This window comes from Lathamus discolor, chromosome 5 (assembly GCF_037157495.1).
Source record: "Lathamus discolor isolate bLatDis1 chromosome 5, bLatDis1.hap1, whole genome shotgun sequence".
NCBI classification, from domain to species: domain Eukaryota; kingdom Metazoa; phylum Chordata; class Aves; order Psittaciformes; family Psittacidae; genus Lathamus; species Lathamus discolor.
This window is the reverse complement of record NC_088888.1, coordinates 65,144,208-65,169,884: the sequence shown is the minus strand read 5'-3', so window position 1 is coordinate 65,169,884 and position 25,677 is coordinate 65,144,208. Positions and strand designations below refer to the sequence as shown.

At 44.6% G+C, this 25,677-nt stretch overlaps 1 protein-coding gene across 2 annotated transcripts in view; it reads left to right on the top strand.

Moving 5' to 3' along the window:
- SOBP (sine oculis binding protein homolog) overlaps positions 1-25,677 on the top strand; it is a 115,780-nt gene that overhangs the window by 77,438 nt on the left and 12,665 nt on the right. For both annotated transcript variants that reach the window (XM_065681112.1, XM_065681111.1), the window contains one exon: positions 22,008-23,962. In XM_065681112.1, coding sequence (XP_065537184.1) covers positions 22,008-23,960 — 1,953 coding nt within the window. In that variant the 3' untranslated portion in view covers positions 23,961-23,962. The remainder of the gene's footprint in view (positions 1-22,007; positions 23,963-25,677) is intronic.

Sequence of the window (25,677 nt, the reverse complement as noted above, 5' to 3'; positions counted from 1 at the left end):
ACCTCATGTAAATCACCAGGTCTTTCAGGTTCCAGTCTCTTCATTAAACGGGAAGCACAGAGTGCTATGAGAAAAGCATGAAGGTGAGACTCCTGGTGTGCATGCACCCAGGGAGGAAAAGCATCCTCAGCAGGAGCACACACACCCTTACAGGCACAGAGGTTGCATGAGGCCCAGAAAATGTCTTCAGTCTTATCTTACCTATATCCTATTTCTTCCTTTCCAAGAGATTGCAGGGAGCAAGTGCTTTTCTCCCCAGCGGGTGTGCTCAGTGTATTGCCACAGGGCTCTGTGCTGTCTTCCTTCTTATTCACCACAGTGCATTTATTTAATGAGAGGTTGTAGCTGATGTCCTTGCACAGTCCGGCAGTCCAGCTTTAGGTCCCTTTTTCCTCCAGCACAAAACAGGGCTGGAAGTCTCCCCAGCAGCAAGCCCTGGCTGAGGCCTGGCTGAGTGCAAGCTGTTCAAAGTTCAAACAAGATTAGCTCGAGATCACTGCAGTTGGTGAAAGGAAATAACCAGAGTGCCTGGCTGCTGACATTCTCCCTGCATAAATGGAGATATTTGTCCACACTGGCTATCAAAATCCTTCTGTGGGGACCTCACTGAGATCTCAGCTGCCCTGAGTCACCACACAGCTGCAGTGACAGAAGTGGTGGCTTTTCTCTCCAATACTGCCCTGGTGAGATGTGTCCCTTTGGTGTCCCCAGGCTGCCATCTCTCTGTAGCTCCCGCTGAGCTCAGCCAGGAGGCGAGGGCTGAGCAGAGCAGCCAGCTTGTGTGAGCTGCGATACCTTGCTCACATACTTGGAAAGCAGGCTATGCTTGCCTCCATCAAATTTACTATAATCCCACCACTGTTTGCCTCCAGCCCGGATGAGTCAGTGTGAGTGCTGGGAGGAGTCATCATGCAGAGTTTGGCCCAGTTTGACTCCCCGTGCTGTTAGAAAAACCTGCTGAAAGCAAATCTGATTAACACAGTGGAGAAAATAGCTCTGCTTTAAAACATTGAGGACTGCCATTAATGCAGGTACATTGTGCGCAGAAGGCAAAATGACTTTTTGAATGTTTGCAGACGTGCACTGCAGTGCATGGTGCCTGCTGGCTGTCTGTGGGTTCCTTGGTGCGGAGCTAGGAATATCCTGCATGGCCTGGGGAATCCACCTTTTATTTTCAGAGCCCCTTTTTGAGTAGCAGTGGCAGCACATTGATACCACAGTGCTCCACAACAGTGTGTGTTGTGGAGGTTCCACAGAGCTCTGGTCCTGCACCAAAATCAATCTGTATGAATGCAGGTACTCATGCCAGAGGTAGGAGCTGTTGTGGGCATGGGGAACTCCCAGTGCTGTCAGGGTTAGAAAACAGCAAAGAGGGCAAATCCAAAGTAACCTGGACCTTATCGGTCCTCCAGGAACTCTGTGTAGCTCTGTCTTAGAGGAGGGATTTGGAGAGTGCCTGGATTACAGCACTCAGTGGGAATCAGGGGTGTTTAGATTTCATGTTGTGTATTTTCTCACTGCTGCTTGTTTCCTGGGTGGGATTTGCTCCTTCTCATAGCTGTAAACACAGCGCCTGGGGGAGATCTGAGAGGAGGCTCACTCAAGGCAGGTCATCTTGAATTTGAGATAGATGCTTCATCTGAATTTATATACAGTGAAAACCTAGAAATGGAAAAGATATTTTAGTTCCTCCAGTCAGTGCTTCATTTCTAAAACATACCTGTAACGTGCTGTAGGCTGGGGTGGGGAAGAGAAAATCATTCACTCTTCAGTAAATGGAGAAGCAGTGAGTATCACGATCTGTCCTGAGAGAAAGTGCTCTGCAGTCTTGACAGTGTGTGCTCCCTTTTAGACAACCTCAGTCTTCAGCGAAGACACATTTTGAAGCTGTGCCTGGTTCCCTGCCTGCAAGCATGATAGAGAAACAGAGCAAGTGAGAGCTGAAGAGAGAGAAAAGGGCAAAGACTTTTGGTGAGGACAGGGAAGTGATTTCAGGTGTTTGTGACACCACATGAACCTTGTGTTGTTTGTATCTTCCTGACACGATATACCCTAGAGGGTGTCGGAAATGGTAATGGGTAGAGATGGGGTGAAGGAGCAAAAACTACCTGCAGATGTGTCATCTGAAAATACCCAGAGACTATGTGACTATTTTTAGCAAAAGTGCAAACAGTGATAGATGCCATGGGGTTGCTGTCACTAAAATTTGGCTATAAGCAACATATTCATATTTAAACAAATCAGCTTTGCACATTGAAATGAGCAAACACTGCCTCTGCTTGTTTGTTGTGCAGAAGCCATCAGCTTTCACTCCTTATCCCTTCACTGTGGTGGTGATACAGAGTCATGATGATGGATCAGCTGTCTATCTAGTTTATCTGCGAGGCCACTAAGCATTTATATCTTACACAGCATGATAGGCTGTTCTCGTGCAACAGTGGAAGATAGGAATTCTGGGCTGTATTTGCAAAAGTACTATCTCCTGCACAACATTGCCATTCCGGTAAGCTCACTTGGCACAGTTTGTACAGCTAAATACCTCTACTGTGAAATCTAACACTGGGATGCACATGAATAAAATCACACAAAGTCGGGAGAGGAGCGAGCATCAGAGAAGCTTTTGAATGCAGGGGGCAAACCAGCAAGGATGTAGTTCCTGCAGCTTCTCTCCCGCTTAGAGGGGGCCTGTGTCACCTCTGGTAAAAGGCCTCCAGCTTACACCAGCATTATACTTGGCCAATTATCTTATTTAGCTATCTTATATGTATTTAGGTCTTGAAAAGGTCAACAGCAGAGCGTGGCTGGGAAGGGTTTTTTGAAGCTGCAGGACTGGAAGCTTTGCTTCTAGCATCATTAGAAAATAATTGCTTGTGAATGTCCAGGGATTTGAATCTACATGTAGGGGCTCTCAAAAAGGAGGGCAGGAAGGTTTAAGACATTATTGAAACAGCTGCTGCTAACATTACACTTGCTGCAGGCACCAAGTAGGGAGCAAGTGGAGTGTGCCGGGGCGGGGGGGGGGGGGGTGTTATGGCTGCTGCCCCTCACCTGCCTTGGTACCCTTGCTCTGGGAGCCTGTCTCCTTGGACTGCTCCCCAGCACAAACACGCTCCTCCATCCAGATTCACGCAAGCTGGTGTATGCTTGCTGAAAGCTGTGTTGAGGCAGGGATCGTCCCTGCGGCTCTTCAGCTGAGCTGTTTTCACCTCAGTATATCTGCTCTTCTCCCATTTTGAGTTATTTTTGTGGTTTGTCTTTGGTTTTCCGCTCCTTGCAATTTTTTCCTTAGGTCCCTCTTCCCCTTCCGAATACCTCCCTTCCTCCATTACTCTTTCCTTTCTTTCAGTTTAACTATCATCTTCCCCGGGTCCATGATAAATCACATCACTTATTTGTTATGCACCCACTTGTTTTTACACAACTTGCTTTCAAAGCTGCAGTAGTCTTTAGCTCCTCAGTGCTGTTAGCTGTAGAAAGTCCCCTTTCCTAAATGTTGTAAGGCCCAGATGTTACTAAATGGGTTTTTTACCATCTGAAAGCCTGTCAGTTACCTGCCACTGCTCACAGCTTGATTTCTTAGTATGACCAAACAGGGTGTCTTGTGACTCTGAATGCAAGCTCTGAGTTTCTTGCAAGGAAGATTTCCTCAATGCCTGGTGTTAGACCAGTCTTTAATGAGGCACTTGTTCTTGCCTCCGCTCTGTTACAGATATTCCCCACAACCCTGGCCAAGTCACTTCATCTCTCTTTGTCTCTGCTCCCCATTCATAAAATGGGCATAATTGCACTTTTGAAGCTCATTTGGAATTGCGAGGATGAATTCCTCCTGCTTGCTTTGCCTTTGCCTCATCCCTTTTGCCTGCATGATTGTCAGCTGGAATAAAATGCCACCAAATCAGAGTTAGCCATGGTCAGAACAAAGCTTACACTCCAAGCAGCTGGCCCAGCCACTCGCCATATCCTAATAACATTACCAGAAGATGGTCGGGTTTATTACTGCTTGCATAGCAGTCTTGTGTGGTTTGAGGTGCTTCCTATGCTATCTGTGGATAGCAAACAGAGAAGTTTCTGAGGCCAGGTGCTCAGGAGTGCACAGTGATTATTGCAGGACAAAAAGATAAAATGGCTTCCTTTGAGGACTTGCTCCATGGGGTTACTAGCAGAAAATGTGGGGCCTTGGAAGTACCAAACGAGAGGGAAGGAGGCAAGGCAATAGCTTCATCTCCATTATCATCCCTATTGCCCATCCTCTTTCCCGCGCCCTCCCCCATGTCAGTTCTATGACAATAATGAAATAAGGGAATGCAAGGTGAAGGCATCCTTAAGGCTGTCACTGCTGCCAAGTAATGCTAATAGCACTATTGTGCTGTTGCAAATAAAGGTGACCACACACAAAGTCAATATGGATGTAATTGTTAGAGCTGGAATGACAATTAAGCACACACCAAAAGCAAGCTCGTGGTGTATTTTTGATTTGTCATCCAATTTATTATCTTTAAGGAGCCCTTTTTACATAAAGCTCTCTCTTAGATCTACACGTCACAAGAAAGCAGCAACTGACATGAACTGACTGGGTTTTTTTCAAATACAACTGGGAGTGTAGTTTTGAAGCATTCCCTCCATCTCAGATTAGGAACACAAGGAAGGCATGACTTTTGCTAGGTAGATACATCTCTCCAGAAGAAAGCACTGCGTGCAATACCATTCACGTACATACCAGATGTCAAAAAGCATTCAGTGAAAATCCAAATTATACAAGAAAGAAAACCCAGCCTGCAACCAGTTTAAATGTGTTGGCCAAGTCAGCTAAGAAGATCTGCAGTAGCTTGGGGCACATTGCCTGCCTACCAGGTAATTACTGTTTTTTCAATTTTCATTTCTCTCCTAGCATTGCATGTTACAATTCCAGTCAGTCAGCCTCACACGTCAGGGTGAGGTGCACAGTGCTGGTGGAGCATCTTGCCTTGTGCTGCCAGGGCACATTTGTAATGTTCTCCCACTCTCCCAGCCTGTAAAGAGTCCCTCTGAATACTGTGCACTGCTCACCATGCAAGCAGCTCATTATCCCAGGCATTTCAAGACTAATTTATAGGACATTTGGTTAATTTGCATAAGCCATCCAGTACACAGAACATGTCTCCACAATAAAGTAATACGCCAAAATCAGGATTTATGTGAAAAATTAATACAGGGGTGAAGGGGGAACAACATGGCATTTTTAAGAAGCTGTCATTAGCACCGATCTCTACACGAATACCTGAATACCTCTGATAAAAAGTCATGGAATCCTGCCTCTCCACCTACTGTATGTGAAGCTCCCATATAATTTTCTGCTTTGAATCTTGCTCGTCTTTTTATTAAGTAAGATGGAGTTTGATCCTTAAAACAGCCTTGAAATATGAATACTTGGCGCTGTTGGCTTTGTCTAAAAAGGAAACAAAATCCCCCAAAACTGAATCCAAATCAAGGGCTGCACATTCAGCTATCACTGCAAGGAGCCTCGCGCGTCCGCTGCTCTGATTATTACCTTGACACCAGAAACAGGAGGGCCTGTAATCCTTGAAACAGCTGACATCTGAAGCGCTGATTCTTCCTGTGCTTTGAGTTAGTGGGTCCTTGATCTCTGTGCCTGGCATGCAAGCCTGGCTTTCACTGAAACCTGACCTCACGCTCCTGTCTTCTGCAGCCCTGTTTGTCTGTGCAGCTTCTGTCCTCAGGACTCTGAATTAGAGCTGCACGGGTCAAAGGAGCAAACAGGAGAGTTGTCATTATTGGATCCAATGCCTGCCCTTGATTTAGGTGTCCTTTCTGAGTTTTTTATGGGTTTTTTTGTTTTGTTTTGTGGTGTGGTTTGTTGGGATTTTTTGTTTTTAAACAACATTACAAAATCAGAACGTTGCAAGACATTTTTTTTAAAGTTAATTTTTCCCCTGCAACATGACACTGGCTTTCTGTGATCTCTTAACGCACGACTTCTTCACCTACAGATACAGACGGTTTTGCTCCCTTCCTTGCAAAGCCAGCCTGGGATCTGAAAGTCAAGGTGGTTTGTTTCTTCTCTCCCTAATGTATCTTCTGCCATTATGAGGCCTCTGAAGAGCACATTAAGTCCATATTTACCTCTGAGCAATCTGATTAACTTCCAGAATAACTGTGCAGGTGTAACTGAGATCCAGTTTGAAGGCAGCGTTGCTCCACTTACTGTAATTGAAGGAACTGTTTGGCCAGCAGCATTTCTATTAGTTGTAATGCTGTGCAAAAAAGAAATAACTTAGTTGGACTTTTGGACTGAATTTGTAGGAATGCCAGCTAGAATTGCATAAGTGAATGCATATATATCTGCTTACTTGTAAATAGAAGCTAACTTGAGCTGGAAATCACATGTACAATAAACGTGTAATCCTGATGCCATTGCCACAGATCCGTTTCCCAGGGCAGAGCTATGGTTTCAAGAGCCCTTTTCAGTGCTTTATTGTTTTGAAGATTTGAACAGTGTCAGTTGTTTGCCTTGATGCATCACATGTAGTTCCAGTTAGGTGAAACCTACTGGGTATTTAACGACTTGTTCAGCTTGAACCGGAAGCGAGTAGAGGGCAATAACATGTTGCAGGAAGAAAAGTACTCTAAATAGTGGGTTTTGGTTTTTTTTTTTTTTTGCTGTTCTAGATTCTGTAGCTCTCTTATATCTGTTATTCTAGGCTTTGAGATTAGTATTTTCGATTGCAGGAATCTGTGAGGGTTTTTTAATCAAACTGAACTGCAGATTACATGGAACTGACATCATTAGCTTGAAAAGAATGAGTATGTTCAATAGGAACAATACATGCAGTTTTTTGGTTTGCTGTCTTCCAACTTGAATCACTTCTTACTATTCTAAGATGTTAGAAGCACATTTTTTTCCTCTGGGGATTTACAGTTTCTCTTAGTGTTTTGATTACTTGTGAATAATTTGATAGAAAACCCCTTACACATGTGCCTGTGATGCACAGCATCTAGCTTGGATTTGGTTTTTGACTGATCCCTAATAGCTGAAGTTACTGTATACAACAAAAAAACATTTGCAATGCTGTCAGACAGGAAAAATCTCTCTTCTGCAACTTGACTCAAATTTGTTACATGTATAGCTCCATGAAGTTCAATAGATGTAAATACAGATTAATTATTTAAAATGTAATAGGAAGGAATGAGCTTCCAAACATGTAGTGTTTAATTATTTAAACCCTGTAATGGAATTTCAAGCCTCGCGCGTACCTCAGATCTCTCGTTGTGCTTGGACAAGTGCCTGGGGTTAACTGGCATGTCCCCACCTCCAATGTCATCTCCCTTCGATATCACAGGGTAATAAATGTGCCTGGTGGATGTGAAGAACAGTCAATAATCTCAGTCATATCTACTAGTAAATATGCTATACTTAACTCTGTCTTCCTTTCCCCAATTACTATATTGCATCCTGCAATAGGTCATTCCATATAGCATGTCATGTAGCAAGATGTGTACGAGTGCACAAGTGTGCACACATCTGTACCTAGCCACACAGAACCAAATCCTCAAGTCAGGGCTTGGCCAAAGCCCTTTGGGATTCCTGATCCCACAGTGGAAAGAGCCCCATAGTAATGTTGCACTTCGGTTGGTTGATGGTGGTGGTTCAAGGCACCCGCTGTATGTGATTGATTGTACTTAGAATCATAGAATCATAGAATAGTTAGGGTTGGAAAGGACCTCAAGATCATCCAGTTCCAACCCCCCTGCCATGGGCAGGGACACCTCACACTAAACCATCCCACACAAGAAACCAATGTGAATGTTGTACACGCATGTAGGTCAACCTGATTCCCATTTCAAACACCTCATGCTCTGAGTGGGCTAGTCAGATGAAGCGAAGTCTTCTACCCATTTTAAAAGGTGGATCAAAGATACAGACTGAAAATAGAGGACACAGAAGCCTCCCAGCTTCAGAAACCTGCTGGATCTCACTGATGCTTTGTGCTCTCTGCAGTGGGTGAAGAGAGTTCTGATGGGACCAGTTAGGTTCCACCCTCCTGAAATGCCTAATTTTGTCCGCAGACCTGAGCTGGACAATCAAATTAAATACCTAAAACTGGGTTGTCTGGATTATTTCACTGCCTACCCTGCTCCTTGTCCAAAATTACTCAGGAATTTTTCTGTTTGTGGGGAATGATTAATGCCAATCTGTCAAGTCCCATCTCAGCATCCTAGCTACATAACCTTCCTTCTTTTACTGCTGTGCATAATGGATGAGGAGCTCTTCACCTGGGGAGGGTGTTAAAATAAATCTAAAGAAAAGCCCTTAAAAGAAAAGCAAACACTTTAGTTACACGGAACAAATACACAGTTAGGAGTCTTTGTACGTCGTTTCTACTGGTCTTCATTTGCCAGCCAGATCTCCGTTTGATGAGGAATATTTCCAGTGGTGCTCCACCCTGTGAAACTGTCAGAAGAAGTTTTGTGGAAAGACCTAGAGAAGGAAAAGGGCTGAAGAAAGCAAGACAGAGTTAGCCCTCTTTGAGGAGGAGTCTAAAGAGTACGGCACTCTTCAGATCCTTGCTTGCAATATCCTTGCAGGGTGAGGGTTTAAATACATTTTCTCTTGTCCTGGTGTGCGGCTTCCACATAGCTGCTTTGTTGTGCCCGTCATGCAATGAGAAAATCAGCTGCATGATCTTGTAAGCATGAAAGGGTTTGCCATGATGCATTTACATAATAAAATCTATGCTGTCGCAGTGTGCATCATATGTACAGGCAAGGAGTGAGTGCCATCTACAGTGGCACAATGCATTACTAAAGGATCCTCTGTAATTGTGTTCTTTACTGAATAGTGCGTTTGATGCCTTCTACTGTAATGTACCCTCCTTGGTGAGAAATTAATACTTTGTGCCAAATTCAACTCTCAGTTACATGGTTTAGGTTGAGAAAAACAACACTGGCTTCAGTGGAGTTATCCCAGATTGATCCCAGAGTTACTAAAAATAGATCTGATTTATGTAAATAGCTGGGTGTCAGGTATGCTTCAGCGCTAAAGACTTTCAAAACAGGGATAAGTAAAACATTTTCATTTGCATAGGAAAGACGTAGTAGGATGTTTTTCCCCACATCTGTACCCTACTTAGAAAGAGGTAGATGTAAATCACCAAGGAATAAGGTGCATTTTCTGTTTTTCTTTCTATACTTTCTATTCTATTTCTGTATTCTTGAGAACTAGAAAGAGTTTTGGGTCTGACAAAAGCATCATAGCAGTCAGCAGGGTATGTGAAAGGCTGGTCCTCCTTCCCTCGGGCATTGGTCACGAGTTAAGCTGGTTGCTCCCCACCACCCTCACAGCTGGCGAGTCCTGTCAGAGGAAGCCCAGTTTCATGGCAGGAATGTTCTTAGTAAAACAAGAGGGGCATTAGCAGAAGAAGACAAGGAAGTTTTCACACACATTAGTTCACCATATGTTTGGCTCTAGGCTGCAGTTTCAGACCTTTGTAACTCCTCATTTATTATTTTTAAGGCTAAAGTCCTGGAAAACAGTGGTTTTAAGATAGCTAGAGTCCATGATAGCCATGGTAAGTCCTACCTACCAGACACACAGTACATTTTCTTTTCTTTTTTTTTTTTCTTTCTTCTTTTCTGTTTTTCTCTTTCTTGTTTCTCTTTTCCTTTCCTCTTTTCTCCTTTCCTCTCTTCTTCTCTTCCCTCTTCCCTCACTATTTGGAGGGTGTGCAGACTGTTGCAGTCCCTGTCTCTTCATTTACCTGGCCCTTATTTCAGTCTTACCTGCTCCATATGGGAGTGCCCAACAGTGAGCCTAACAGATGCTCAGAATAAGCCTCTCTCCACTGGTGATTTTGTGCTAATAGAAGCGGGGAGGGGAGCTGGGTCTGTACCAGCAGGCTCTGGGTTTCATCCAGGACCAGTGCCTTGCAGCAAGAGAAAGTAGAGGACGCAGAATGCTTCCTCTGTGTGCGGCAGAGCAATTTCCCCTGCTTGGCTTCGTCTTCTCCAGCCCCCAACTCCAGAGGAAATGGGAAAATGAATTCCACTCTCTATGCCCAATCTGCAAGCGATGTGACACGTCTCAGTCCTGGGCTGAAACTGATGTGACACACTTTTCCTTGATCCAGGCAGATTTTGGATCTGGCCCAGAGTTGTTCTAATCAAATGTGGTTTCCAGAGAGAGGGCTGCTCTTTAAACTGAATGTATTCTGGGATGCGGGGTGGTGCGTACCATTACCAGCAGCGAAACCAGCAATTCTCAAAGTGTGAATCACACGCATTCAAATCTGGAACAGTTTTGACTCCCTTCAAAGCTCTATAGACTAAAACTCAGCAACGCTCCTCTTGGAAAGTTTTGATTTTTTTTTTAACCCATTTTTACTAACGGTCAAGTCAATCTTTCCCTAACATAATTTTTCCAAGTAAGTAGCTGATGCAGTCTCTCAAGGATTTTATATGTTTGGGAAAGGTGGGGAATTGTGTGCGGGGAGTCTGCCTCAGGTAGACACTGAGACCCAACCAGTTCTGCTGCAGCCGACACTATGGCCATGTATATGTCAGAGCACATAGTGTAATGGGTCCTTGCCTGTAAATATTATTGCATGCTAAAGATTAACGTGTAATAATAAATGCTGAAGATCCCTGACCTGAGAGAGGTGGAAAAAACCCATGTGTGTGTATATCCCAAAGCACCCAAAGACTTTTATTCTGTAAGCCTCTTGCTTGTACAAGCATAAATCAGAAGAAACAACGCAAGGCTGTGAGAGTTATGCCACTGTAAAATGGGAGAGGTGAGAGAGAAATTGGACTTAGAACCCTTCGTTACAGGTAAATAAAGATTTCTTAAGGTTTCAGATTGCATTCCTACTTGCTATTCTACAGACTAATGATATTTCAAATCTGGATTACAGTAATATTCTCTACACCCATTAATATTATGTTTAAGTCTGAGTGATTTAATGGCTGTTCAGTGATGAATTTGATCCAGGGGAAGTGGTGTTGGCCTCCAGCAATGCCTTTGGCTAAAAGCATCATGTGTTAGTAAAAAACATTAACCTGCCCCTCAGACCTCCTCATTATTACACTCACACTCTTGTCGACCAACCTGTAAGCCTGGAATAGTAATGGAGGGGGTTTTATTGTTATTTTTATATTGTTTTGAATATTAAAAAGAAAATATATTGCAGAAAAAATACATATAAGATATTACTAGACAGAATTCTAGACAGATGAGCCACACGGGTTATTTTCCATCTCACAATGTTACTTTGCTATATGATGAGAACAAAGTTTTGTCCAGAAAAGAAGGGAGAGCACGTTTATTCAGATACTGAATGAAAAAGGTGAATTAATTAGAGAACATAAATCTTCATCTGGTTTCTGAAGTCATCTGCAGACTTGCTAGCAGCTTTCTCATTTGGAGAGATTTTGGTCACTCAGTAAGTGAGATACTACTTAAGGCTGGTGAAATGCCCCTTTCCTCTTTTAGCTGTAAGTTTTCCTGTGCTTAGCAGCATCTGTAATTCTCAGAAGAATTTGATAGCAACACTTACAGTGTTAAATGCTCTCAATTTTTCTTTCTTTTCCTTATTGCTGGGGCTGGATGCAGGGAGTGATGCAAAGCCTGGCACATACAGGCTCTCTTTCCTAAGTGCACTGGTTGACAACTGCTCCGCAGAAGAAACCTTTTCTGGCTGGTGTTTGGACCTGTTCTAGCAAGGAGCAGGATCTCCCTAGCCCCTGTGTAGGAGTAAGGAGCTCATGGCATAGCAGCAGTGATGGTCCTGTTGACTGTCCCCGAAAGAGGGGCCAGCACTGGTTCTTCGCTTGGGCACTGGTAGGACCCCATAACTTGGGCACCCTGGGAATGGAGAAGCTGATCTTCTGCCTCCTGTAGCTGAGCATACGGAAATGTAAACTGTGCAGGAGGTTCTCCCAACAACATGGAGGGTATATGTGCTGCTGAAGAAAGAAGTCTGTTTCCACTCTCTGAGGAAGAGGAAGGAGGGGTATTTCCTAGTACAACCTTCCCTTGCTGCCCCAAAGAAACAGCAGGCCCTGGACACTGAGGGAGTATTTCTAAGCCCCAGAAATGTTTTTTCAGCTTCTAGCTTTGATGTCTTTCTTTTGCCTTCCTGAATATTCGAAGCTGACAGTTCTGGTCCTGTTCTCAAGGTGTTCACGATGCTTTTCACTGCCAGTACTTTGCACAACTGTAGTGGAAGTAGTTTGAGGAGGTACATTTGCATCATCTTTAGGAAGAAGCGAAGCTCTCATTGTGGCACTAACAGCTTAAGGATCATAGAATCACAGAATGATTTGGGTTGGAAGGGACCTCAAAGCTCATCCAGTTCCAACCCCCTGCCATGGGCAGGGACACCTTCCACGGGCAGGGACACCTTCCACTAGACCAGATTGCTCCAAGCTCCATCCAACCTGGCCTTGAGCACTCCCAGGGATGGGGCAGCCACAGTTCCTCTGGGCGACCTGTGCCAGTGCCTCACCACCCTCACAGTGAGGAACTTCTTCCTACTATCTAACCTAAATCTCCCCTCTTTCAGTTTCAGCCATTCCCCCTTGCCCTGTCACTACCTGCCCCTGTAAAAAGTCCCCCTTTAGGAAGGTTGCTGTAAGGTCTCCCCTCAGCCTTCTCTTCTACAGGCTGAACAACCCCAGACCATTGCAGGACCAAGGGAATTTGAGATTGCACATGATGGGAAGTCATGGCCTGGAAATCAGTTGTCGGACATCAAGGTGACCAGTGCTCACGTAACCCAAATCGAGCTGCTTGCCTGACCAGCAAATATGTCTGTGCCACTCATCTGCCAAGCTGGCTTCTCCTATTGCCACCCATGAGCTAAGAACTATGAGGAACATGGCGGAGACACTCAGTTGACTCCACAGATCCCAGCCCTCAAATTAGGCTCACCAAGAAGGAGGCTACAGAGACACTTAAACGGTTTCCTGTCAGACCAGGTTAAGTCTGGAAGAGGAACTGCCTCTTGGGTGGGCACGACCTACGCAAATGTTGGGCTGCTGCTTGCAGACCTGTGTCAGCCATCTCATGAGCTTGAGGCTTGACGCACGCTTGAGAGCTGAGCTTGGGACTTGATGTCTGGAGACAGGGTTTGTTCTGCCCCACAGTCTCTTTGCGTGCTCAAAGGCCAATGGACTCACAGTGGGATGAGGTTTCTCAGGGCCTACATACCTCTGAAATGTGAGTCTTGGCAAGACAACCTGTCTGTCCTGCTGAGGGCATTTAACCCCCCACCTCTCTCCCCTGCTCTTGCCCTCCTTTTGTCTTCTGAGTGATTTCGGTTGTATTTAGGACTTCTGTCACTGCTGGAGTGGTGGCTTTAGCCAGTACTGGAGCAGCAGTGCCTGGGTGCCCTGTAATCAGATCTTGTGTGGCACAAGTGTAAAAACCCCACATCAAGGATTTCAAGGTTTAAATGCTGTTATTGTCCCATTCAGTGTTATTTCAGCCAGGAAGGTTTCTGGGGAGAAGAACTTCCCTCTTGGCAAGCTGCACCTCACACTACATTCATTTTCCCTGAAGTTTCGCCCACCATATTGTGGGCTTCACCAATGGTTTCAGATCCAAAGCTCCTCCTGTGGTTTCAAAGCCTCAGCCTGAAGTTGAAAATACGGAGCTCAGCTGTTTATATACAAAATCAAATACGTAACCACTCTGATGAAACAAGACCCAACCTGGATTTCCACTGAGCATTAGCATAACTTCCATTCACTGCTTTTGGCTGGGAGCATTGAAAAGCCCCCCCAGCACAAAGGAGCACGAAGGCTTTGAAAAAACCTGTGTTTTAAATATCACAGATGACAACTGCAATGATTCAAAAAATGAGATCAATTTATCATTAGCCATTAATTACCAAATAACCGTATTTTCTCCTTATGCTTCATGTAGCTTAGACTTTCACATAATTAGGATGAAAAATGGAGACGGACTGGGTCTTGCATTTAAATGACATGAAGTCAGTGTTCACTCCTCAGAAAACTATGGTAGAGGTTTTTAGGGGGGCAAGAAGCTTAGGATGGTTACAGCAGGGAAAGGAAAAGCATGTAAGTAGGCAAGCTTTGATCTCTATTAAACAGAGAGAAACTTGTCACAGGACAGTTTTAAGTTGTAGGCAACTGCAGTGTTCTGTTTTGTCAACTGTTTTTGCACAAAGCTCCAAACATTGTGAAAATCTGTTTTCCTTCACACCTAGCATTGCTACGAGCTATATTGTAACCGCATTCACAGTGTGTTAGAGCCTGCCTCGGGGTTCCTTCGCAGCAGGTTTCAGCTGGAATGATTTTTTTTCATTTATTTTTTTGTAATAATCATTCAAATGGAACAATCATTATAAAAGATTATCACGAGCCACCTTGGACAGAAAAACCCTGCTACAGTAAACATGCTGAATATCTTGCAGTAAGCACATCCAAAATAGTGATGGAGGCTGGATAACTGCTTAGAGCCACATGTTGGGATGTGCCTGTGACCAGTATTGTTTGGCATTGGGCAGCAAAAGAGCATCAATTCCCAGCTGAGGTGGGGAACTTGGTCATAGCCATCTTGCAAGCAGATGCTGTAAACTGCCTTCCCCTTTTGGGGGCAGTCTGCATCCTTCGAGGGACTCCTGGACCAAAGCTCCCTGCCCATGGGCTAGTGTGCAGCAGCTGTGCTGCTGGACACACAGACCCCTGCATACCCTGCTCAGCCACTGGCCATGCTCCAAGCTACCCAGTCCCTCTTGGGAGGAAGCAGGTCCAGGGTGGGTGTTTTGGAGGAGGATTGGGTAGGGAAATGTGTGACACCTTGGTGAGCTGCAGCAGGTTGTGCAGCTTCTGGCAAGGCTGCAGCCACTCCATCGCTTGGCGCAGGTTGCTGGCAGCTGAATACCTTTTGTGATAACTCAATTAGCTGGGAAGCAAGCACAACAGCATTAGGATAAGCAAAAAAGCCTTTAAATTATGAATTTCAATTCCATTATGCTTCTTATCGCTAACCTCTCAAAGGAGTTTGTCATTTGCCATTGTCTCTGGGTGGAACATAGTGCTCTCCTTTTCCTCACTCTGACCCAGCACATCTGAGCTGAGCATGACCATGTCCTTCTGCAATTTTCACCTGCTCACCTTTCCCATCGGCACAGCAGGGTGCCTACCTTGAACTTCTTAATGCTCCTCCTATTTCTGAGTCAGGAAATGCTAAAAGGAACTCCAGTGCCTTGGAACAATCTTGATGTCAAACAAATCACCGTGTGTTTGTGTGCTAACAGCTGAGCAGTTTCTCTGTGCTTGGCCATGCAGCAGACTGCAGAGATGGGGCCATGTGCAGGATTTAGGGGATTTGTTTCAAAATTACCATTACCTTTTAGGTGGTCTGCTCTGAAGAGGAGCTTTGGTGGTGGATAAATGGAGGAAAGAAGGGAGGGAGCAAGTAGCTATGTTGCCCAACAAGCTGGGGATGCTGGCGTGACATCTGAAAGAGGTTTCACACTCCTTTTCCCTGTAAAGATAGTTAGGCACATCAAGACACTTCAGGACATGCAGACCTAGGTTTCTTTCTTTATGATAGACTGAATTTTCCCCTGGTGTCCTGCTGGCAGCACTTCACAGCCTTACAAGGGGCCCTGCTTGGCAAGGAGCCATGGTGTCCATGCCACGGCAGCTGCTGGGTGATCTGCAAAGTGTCTGACTGAGCTGTGAGCAAGAGCACTGGTTGTGACTCATTTGGCTGTTTACTACAAACCTCTGTATGTGTGTTTCAAGCCACTTCCTAATTTCTAGATTGCTGCCGCGTCCAGTGTTGTCAGGCTTCAGAAGCCTTGAGCCCTTGCTGAAAAACATATGTCTGGTGTGTCAGGTTCCCTCTTGGCTGCAAGGCAGGACTGGGTGCAGGGGGAGGAGGGTTGTTTCCTTGCCTTGCAGCTTTTGGGATCGGGTGGGAACCTCTGCCTCCATGCCTTGCACATCCTGGTGGGAGGCAGGGTTGGAAACTGCAGGGAAGGTTCTGAGACCCAGCATGGGCTAAAAAGAAAGGCAACCAGGGCCAGAATGGGGTATGGGAAATGTGCAGTGGTGTCTGTGAAGCCAGAACATGTGCCTGAGCATATATGAAGAGACAGCAGCTGGATACCAGAGTGGGAAAAGGGAGCAAATTGAATACATGGATTTTATGCCAGGAGGCAAGGGTTTGGTGATCTTCAGTCCTATGTTTTGGCATCTTTGATAAAAACGTGGTCCTCAGGAAGTGATGCAGCCCTCCCTTGTGCAACATGTCCCACGACAGCATTTTCCTGAGCAAGGAGAGGAGCTTGGTTAGTCACCCTCTGGTTCTGGAGAAGTTGAAAATGGACTATCTTTGCTCTCGTGATCCCTTTCTGTCTTCTCATTAAGCTTTACCAGGGAGCTGATACCAGTCCAAAGCGCTGTGTGTAAGGCATAGGCTCTCTTCCATCACAGTGGTGGTGTCTGCATGGCACTCGTTCTTGGTTTCTCTCAGGCAGATGTAAATACCTCTGCAGACAGATTTTAGCAAATGTATTGCTTAATGAAGTAGTGTAGATTATTATTCAGAGGTTAGGGGTGGGCTGCAGTAATGGATGAACTTTGTGCCTGCATTTGACAGCTGATTGAGTAAAGTATTAATTACCTTGTGCCTGAAGCCCAAATATGTCCCTTTTAAGCACAGCAGGATGCCCTGTTGTGCTCACAGGGCAACCTCATGGCCACATCTGTACTCTGCTTTGGATGTTTCTATCAAAATAAAGATATGGATGCCAACAGGAATAGTTTCACCCTAATTTGTGTTAGAGAAATCCAAGTATTACAGGATCCCTTGGACCTGGCTTCCCTGGCGTTCCCGTATTGGGTGTGAGTTGTGTTTCTGCTGATGCAGTGTCTCCTGAGTTGTCTCGTGGTGTAGATTGCTGCATGTTTCACAGGAAAGCGGATAAATGATATCAAGTCATTGAGCTTATAAGTAGCACACTGGCAAGCCGCCACTAAAATATAAATACATTAAATGTACTGAAGGAAATGTTCACTCTGTTGTTTAGCGTTGGACATGCCCCAGTTAGGTAAATTTAATCTTCTTGAGGGTTGTTGCATTACAGCTGAATGAGATAGGCAGTTATCTTATTACTGATCTTTCTCTCATTCAGGGTTTGTATTCTGGTGTGAAGCGCACTTGCCCAAGAGCAGTCCTAGGAGTATTTTCCAGGGGAGTTGAAGGAGTGTAGGGGAAGTGTTAGCACTTTGCAAGGTCTGACTCTTTATCTTGGAAATGTTCACACTTCTTGTCAGTCGTGGTGTGCGGGTCCCACCTCCTTTTGGATAGAAATGTACAGAATGGTTGCTTTGCCCGTTTGTCAGGAAATGTCTGAAACTCAGCCTCATGACGTTTTCTTCTTGTATATTTCTGCCAGTTCCTTCCAAAATCCCTGGCTGTGCCTCTGTTCCTGTTGAGATCAAGGGCAAGGCTCCAACTTATTCCAGGGTGAGCGAGGTTAAATGTCATAGAATCATAGTTAGGGTTGGAAAGGACCTTAAGATCATTTAGTTCCAACCCCCCTGCCATGGGCAGGGACACCTCACACTAAACTATCTCACCCAAGGCTCTGTCCAACCTGGCCTTGAAAATGTCAGACCCAAAGCCAACTGATTGCATTAAAGAGGAAACTATTGTTTTCCACAGGTGCTGGGTCAGGCTCTCCATATGCGATGCCACAGCATTAACTCTCGTGACAAATCCCACTGAAACCTAGGGAACTACTCCCATGTGTAAGCACTACCGCATCCAATGTGCGGTGTTAACAAAGACGCTGCAACAATTTAGCTTTTCTCTTGGTCATATGGCGAAGGTAAAAGATAAGGCAGGAAAAGGGAAGCAGAAGGAATAAATGAACAGAGAGATTTTGATCTGGGTGTAAAGAATGGTGATGTTCTGTATGGAATGCAAGTACTAAAAAAAAAAAAAGACATTGGATGTGTTTTCACATGAGAAAATGTTATTTTATTGAATGGAAAGATATATATGTTTCACCTATCACATCTGAACTAATCAGTGCAGGCTTTTAGAAGAAGTCTGTAATTACTCTGAGCATGTCATTAGTTAGATGTAAAATGAATGATATTACTCCATTTTATTACCTCTAGCGATATAGCCATTTGTATCATAAATTCATTGACCTCATCTTAAATGATCAATCCTGCAAGACAGACTTGATTCATTAATTCTTAAGTGACATTTTTTCTCCTCCAGTAATTTCCTCCTCATTGTAGGGACTGTTTGTCTGCTTTTTAGTATGGTCTTATAAGGTGTCATATTACCTGCATACGACATGCACATTTTACACTCATATCTTAAATAAGTGACATAGACTGATTGGATGGAAGGATGGATAGATGATAGATAGATAGATAGATATTAATGAAATGGTGCATGTCATAGATAGACATTTCTCACTGACATTAACTTCAACACATGAGGTGTTGCATAAAATCAATGAGATAATTATTAGATACTTGGTTCTTCCAGGATGTTCAGAGGAACAGAATTGCTGCCTTTAATTTCTGTGGCTTTAATTAATTTTATCTAGTGATAAAATATACAGAACGGTCTGTGATCAATATGTGAGGCAAGCAGACTTCAGAGTTTCTTGTACCTCAGTGAATTATTGAAAACAGGAGAAATCGGTAGAGAATTTCTAAGCAGGATTTCTAAATATTTTACTGAGGAAGAGAAAATATTTGTTTAGCTAGGGGTGACAAAGGAGCCCACTTGAGAAAAACAAATCAATACAGCAATAAAACACTAAAGTATTCCAGTGAATGTTTCAGCTGATAACTAATAAAATGAAATTATTAGAAAAGATGCCAAAAGTTTTTCAGGGACTGTATTTTTCTTCCAGTCTGTTAAATTAAAGTCACTGAGGGGGCTCTTCCTAGAAAGATAAGGAGGTTGGGTTTACTCTCTCGTATTTCTCTGTTGCTTCTGTGGCAGCAGACTTACAAGTTGGCTTGATTCCTTTGCCCCAAAGGAAGGACAGGTCTTGGCTGTACCATCCCAGGACTAAATCAGGGAAGCAGCTGCATCTGAAGTCCTGCCCCATCTCATACAGCAGCTGCCTCTGGGGCCTGTCTCCTCCTCATCTTTTCTTTGCAAGCAGTCACTGGTTTTGTGGGTGGTCAGAGAATTGACTAGGCTGGAAAAGACCTTTAAGATGGGTGGGCTTCATCCTGCCCCAGCCTGCCCCAGGAGATGGCTGGGAGCTCCTGGTATCTCCTTGTGCATCTCTTGGGGTACATGTAGAGACCCCCTGGCTCTTTGCACTTTGCCTTTGGGGCAAGAGCATATCCTGCTAGTGGTAGAAGGAGCATGGCGGTGTACTTTCTGATTCCATACATGCAAAATAGATGGCATTTTATGGCTACTGCAGTGAGCTCTTGATCAAAAATTACTTTAAGGTAAATTCACAGCTTTACTGAGTTAAATAGTACCATACTAATTTGTGGTGTAGACGAACAAATTCCCATTTTGTCTGCTTGAAAAAGAGCGGAAGCCAACAAATTTCAGGAGGTCAAGATGTTTCCATCTGTGCTCACTTGCCAGGTGGTTGGCAAAACCCACACCTGTGCCAAATACCCGGGATGGTTCAGTGCCCACTGCTGCGTGTTTGCACTATCTGCGGTGAGGGTTTACCCAGCTCCAGTGCCATCTGTGATGGCTGCTGAGCAGGGCCACTGCAGGGAGCAGAGGGACTGCCGATGCCTGGTAAAAGCTGGGAGCCCTTGGAAGTAGGGGTAGCCCTGCTTTGCCTTGCTCAGTGCACTCACACTTCCCATCTGCTCCATGCCCAGGGAGGGTGCATGAGCTGTGGCAAAGGAAGCATTTATCTTGACCCTTCTGTGCATCTGACAGCCTTTTTGTCCATGTTTTTTAGGGCACTATACCGCCAATATGTGTTCAGTGCAGGGCTGGACTTGTTTGTAACACACTGAGAAATATTCTTCTTTGCATGGAGCATCATGCTGGAAATACGCGTGTCCTAACGCCACATGCGCTGAGCAGCACCGGCGTCCCCTCTGCTTTATCTCACGTGGCACTGTGTCTCTGTGCCCAAGCTAAAAGTCCAGGCCCTGCATTCCCAAACTTCTGGGGTGTCTTAATAGCTGCTACTTCTCAAGTGATGACTTAGTTTGATTTAAATCTACCCTTGTGGTAGAGAGAGGCAGTGTGTGTGAGAGTGCATGAATGAGGAGGGAAGGTAGGAGAGGGAACCCGTCTGGATAACCAAAATGTTGCAGAGTTAAAATAAATGGGCTAATAGCCACAGCATATAGTGTGTGTATGTGTGTGTGTATATATATATATATATATTAAAGATATATTACTGAAAACTCAGAAATGTCACCACTGTTTATATTAAAGGAAAGCTGAGAGTTAAATGAGATGGGTAATCAGATGCCTGACATATGTTGTTTTGAATTGTTTATATGGCCAATAGTTATTAAAATTAATTATCCTTTTAATGCAGTCTTTTCACAATCTTTTTCTTTTCCTTTTCCTACAAAAGATAGAGTAATTTCAAAACAAGCCTATATGGGCTATTTGGAAAAGGCAGAATAAACAATACCAGGATGTATCCTGACGTGGTCATAGGCTCAACATGCTAATAGAAAGCACCAAAAATCTCTGTCAGTAGAGTATTTTGAGAACTAATGTAAATGACAAAAATGGGGTTTTTGTGTGTGTAAAATTCTGTCAAAGAAGTAAGGCACTGAAAAATCTGACATCTGTTTATCTGTTTATAGCTATGGCAAGATTACTCATATTAATTCTTGTTTAAAATGCCATATGAAGGAAAGGCATTTGTGCAAACAAGAGTCATATTTGAATTGTAGATCATGTCTTCACCATCTGTGAGAGCTGTTGGTGTTGCAAAATTAATGTGTTAATGAAATCACAATAATTTCTCTGAAGTAATGGATTCTGAAGCCTAGAATGACTATTTTTTGAACTTTGGTGTCTAGTGGTTTATAACTGGGAAAACCTTTCACAGCTTAATTAGTTCTGCAGCCCTACTTTAAAAAAAATTGGCTGAGCCTTCAGCACACCAATAGTAACACACACACACACACACAAAAGGATTAAATGGAAAGCAGAGAAACAAAACACAAATGAGCCTGCGATGCAAACTTTTTGCCATAGTATTTGAAAAAATTGCTAAATAGGCCCTTGCTTGCCAAGAAGTTTTACTCAAAGTGACTCGTACACAAGAGTGGGCAAACAGCTCAGAACATAATTCCAGCTCAGAACATAATTTCAGCTCAGAAAATAATTCCAGCTTGCCGAAACATCACAAATCGGGACTATTCAAACCTTACACAAATGTCCTGACTATTTCCAAGTTTCTCCTTGGAATGAAGGGCAAAGGATGAATGATGCTTTTTGCTTCACGATGCTGTTTGAAAACACTACACCTTTTCCAACTTATTATTTGATACCCTTAATAGAATACTAAATGTTACAGTGTGCTGAAGTCTAGCTGAAATGGTTTGCATGCATTTCCAGAAACTTTCTGAGTCCTTTTCTGGTTATCATGCTCCTTGCGCAATATGGCATCTCAGATGGTAGAGGTGTGCTTAGATTACCACTGAGAAGTAATCAACAGCCATACTCATTCGGATTTTGTATACTTATATATGCGTGCTATAACAGTTTATGCCAACTGAGGATTCTTCTCTGCGGTATGGGTTTAAGATATATAATGTACTGTATAAGGTATAATTGAGATCATGGGAGCCAGAAAAGGGAGTGGCATTCAATTCGCCAATATTTTGGAGCAAAAAAAAAGAGCATAGTTTTCATAAATGTAACCTTTTTTTTTCCTAGAAAAATAATGTGGGTAATTTACAAAGCAACTGAAAATTTACTTTTAAAATAACACTATGAAGAGAAGATTGCTTTTCTTACCTGATTTGATTTTATTACTGTGTTGTAGGTATGTGACTGGTGTAAGCACATAAGACACACAAAAGAGTATCTGGATTTTGGGGACGGGGAAAGAAGGCTTCAGTTCTGCAGTGCAAAATGTCTCAATCAGTACAAAATGGACATTTTCTACAAAGAGACACAGGCCAATCTTCCAGCTGGACTGTGCAGTACATTACATCCTCCAGTCGAAAATAAAGCAGAAGGCACTGGGGTGCAGCTGCTGACTCCAGATTCTTGGAATATACCGCTAGCAGATGCTCGGAGAAAAGCCCCATCCCCAGCGTCTGCAGCTGGCCAAATTCAAGGTCCTGGACCATCAGCGTCTACCACTGCCTCTCCGTCTGACACTGCCAACTGCTCTGTCACTAAAATCCCCACACCAGTTCCCAAACCTATTCCCATCAGTGAGAATCCAAATATTCCACCAGTTTCTGTCCAGCCACCTGCTAGCATTGTGCCTCCAATTGGTGTCCCACCTCGCAGTCCTCCCATGGTAATGACAAACCGAGGGCCAGTTCCTCTGCCCATATTCATGGAGCAGCAAATTATGCAGCAAATCCGTCCACCATTTATTCGCGGGCCGCCTCACCATGCCTCAAATCCTAACAGCCCTCTGTCAAATCCAATGATTCCTGGAATCGGTCCGCCACCAGGTGGCCCCAGAAATATGGGGCCGACCTCTAGCCCCATGCACAGGCCGATGCTTTCCCCTCATATCCACCCCCCCACAACACCTACCATGCCTGGGAATCCTCCCGGCTTATTGCCGCCTCCCCCTCCTGGAGCTCCTTTGCCCAGTCTTCCCTTTCCCCCTGTCAGCATGATGCCAAATGGTCCTATGCCTATGCCCCAGATGATGAACTTTGGATTGCCATCCCTTGCCCCGCTGGTGCCACCCCCGACTCTACTAGTGCCATATCCTGTCATTGTCCCTTTGCCTGTCCCTATCCCCATTCCCATTCCCATCCCTCACATCAACGACTCCAAACCCCCCAATGGCTTCTCCAGCAATGGTGAAAGCTTCATTCCGAGTACCTCCAATGAAACATCTGGGGGAAAGCCAAACAATAGCTCTTCATCCCCCCGAGAGTCGAAGCAAGGATCATCTAAATCCTCTGACTCGTCACCGAGCTGCTCAGGCCAGTCCCTAAATCAAGCTCAAGTGCTTCAGGAGCACAGTAAAAATGAAGTTGTTGACTTGACTGTCAGACCTAGTAGTCCAGTGAACAGTAAATTTGGTTTCCCCAGTGTGCTACAGGGTCCACAGGACGGTGTGATAGACCTAACAGTAGGCCACCGGTCTAGGCTGCACAATGTTATCCACAGGGCTTTACACGCCCAAGTGAAAGTTGAACGTGAACCTAACAGTGTTGTAAATCTGGCTTTTGGTAGCTCAGACAAAAGGAACTGCAGTGACTGCAGGGACAACTGCAGCCCAGTTGACTCAAAAACATTACCGTGCAGTGACGGAGCTCACTGCTGTCCCGTCTCCTTGGCCTCCGGCACGCTGGGACTGGAAGCTGGTGCAGCGGTGTGCAACGTCATTGTGAATGGCACGAAGAGCACGGAGGGTTCCAAGAACCCGGAGCCGCCCCAGGAGCTGAAAAAGCCCCAGCCCCCGGAGGAGCTGGCTGTGAGCGAGCTGGAGTCTGTTAAGGAGAATAACTGCGCCTCAAACTGCCACCTCGAGGGAGATGCTGGCAAGAAGGCTGGGGAAGAGCCCCTTGCTGGGGGAGACAAACAGGACCCGAACCTTAACAATCCAGCAGACGAGGACCATGCGTATGCTTTGCGGATGCTGCCCAAGACAGGTTGCGTGATCCAGCCTGTGCCAAAACCAGCAGAAAAGACTGCTATTGCACCGTGCATTATCTCAACACCAATACTCAGCACAGGGCCAGAGGATCTGGAGCCACCATTGAAAAGGAGGTGTCTCCGAATTCGAAATCAGAATAAGTAAAGGTTTGTGTAATCACTACTGCCTTCTGTGTGAATAGAATGAGTATTTTCAGGTATGAGGTCAAACTCATGTGGATGTGGCCTTTGCAAAACAGAAAGTTACTGATTCCAATTTATCAGCATTTTCACAAAACTATTGGTATTTATGTTTTAAGATTGTTCTTCGTGTTGTATTGCATCTGTACTTGTCAGTACTCCATTCATCAGCAGCCTCATTATACTTTCGCTCACAGAACATTTCATGATAGTGCTGGCTGTGAAGTTATTGTGTTGTGTATGTCGAAGTCAGTGGTTTTCTGCCTAGGATATGGTTTAGGTCTGGGCCATTAATCTGCTTACTTATTCCAGCTGAGTTAGGCAGCGACTCAGGCCTTCATGCTGATGATTGAAATTGCCCTACAGCACAGCATAGAGCAGGATGACCCAGCTGCTTCCTGCTAGCTCAAATCCAATTGATTTACCAGATGGTCATCTCCAGTCATCCTAGTCTGGTTTGTCTCCAGACTGCACCCTGGCTTTCAGCTGGGCTGTTTTGGGGGGATTGAACCCCCTCTCTTCTGCAGATACTGGCGCTTAGGGACTGCTTGCTGTCTGGAAGACAGCAAGACCTATAGCATGGGGCTTGGGTCTCTTACCTGAGTTACCTGCTTTTGGTGCAAGTCTCCCACCTTAGAAAAGCAGCTGAGGTTTTCCCCATCCCTGCAGTTGGTATATGTGTGTGGTTCCTGGCAGGGCTGTAAAGCAAGGCAGAGACAGGGGTAAGTCCGCCAACAACAGTGGCTTGTCCAAGGACAATGCTCTAGAGACACACACTACCCCTTCATTCCCTATTCCCAGCCTACTGAATCCCTCTGATAAAACAGCACCTTTGTAAAAGTGTTAGTTTAATATACGTCTGTTGCTTCAAACCTGTGAGCAAGAAACAAATGTAGTTGCATTTGTTTAGATTCACAAGCATGGAGAGCATCTCTGAGGAAAAGGGAAAATGGTGGGTGTTGCAAGAAATCTGTTCAGCAGTAAAATACTGACGGCTTGCCGGATGTGGCTTGGTGACGTGCCAGATTTCATTACAATCCATGGAATATTCTGTAGCCTCCAGTAAATCCCTGTCCCTGGTAGCACAAATAGTGACTGCAGTGGTGCTTGGCACCTACAACCATAGATAGCAGCGCATGCTGTGAAATCTGTGCCATTGCAATATCTCCCTGCTCTGTCAGTGCAGGCTATTTGCAGCATCAAAAATACTGCAGTATAGTCAGAACTCCCTTTTTATTTGTTAACGCCACATTCCCTGTGCTGGCTGCAGTGCCGGATATGTTACTTCCCTTGATCACAAATAGTATTTATTTACTTTCTTCGATGGAACAGAACCATTATTCTTTGCTCTCGGCATGTGCTGACACATTTAAAAGATACATTTGTAAGAGCAGAGGACATCTATAACTTTCTTGGGCTATTCAACAACATATATAATAACTCAGAGGTCGAATGAATATTCAAAGTCTTTACACAATCCTAAGTCCTGCTAGTGGGGATCCCCTAACCACCCCTGAGGTATGGATGGACTATACACCCTCTCAGCAGCTAGATCTTGATTGCAAACCGCAGTGTGCCGCTTCTAGAGCTTGAAAGATTGTCTCTTCATAAATGTATGCACGCTTTTACCTAGGGGTAGTGATTTGATCTGGAGAGAAGGCCACTATTTGACTGCATCCCTT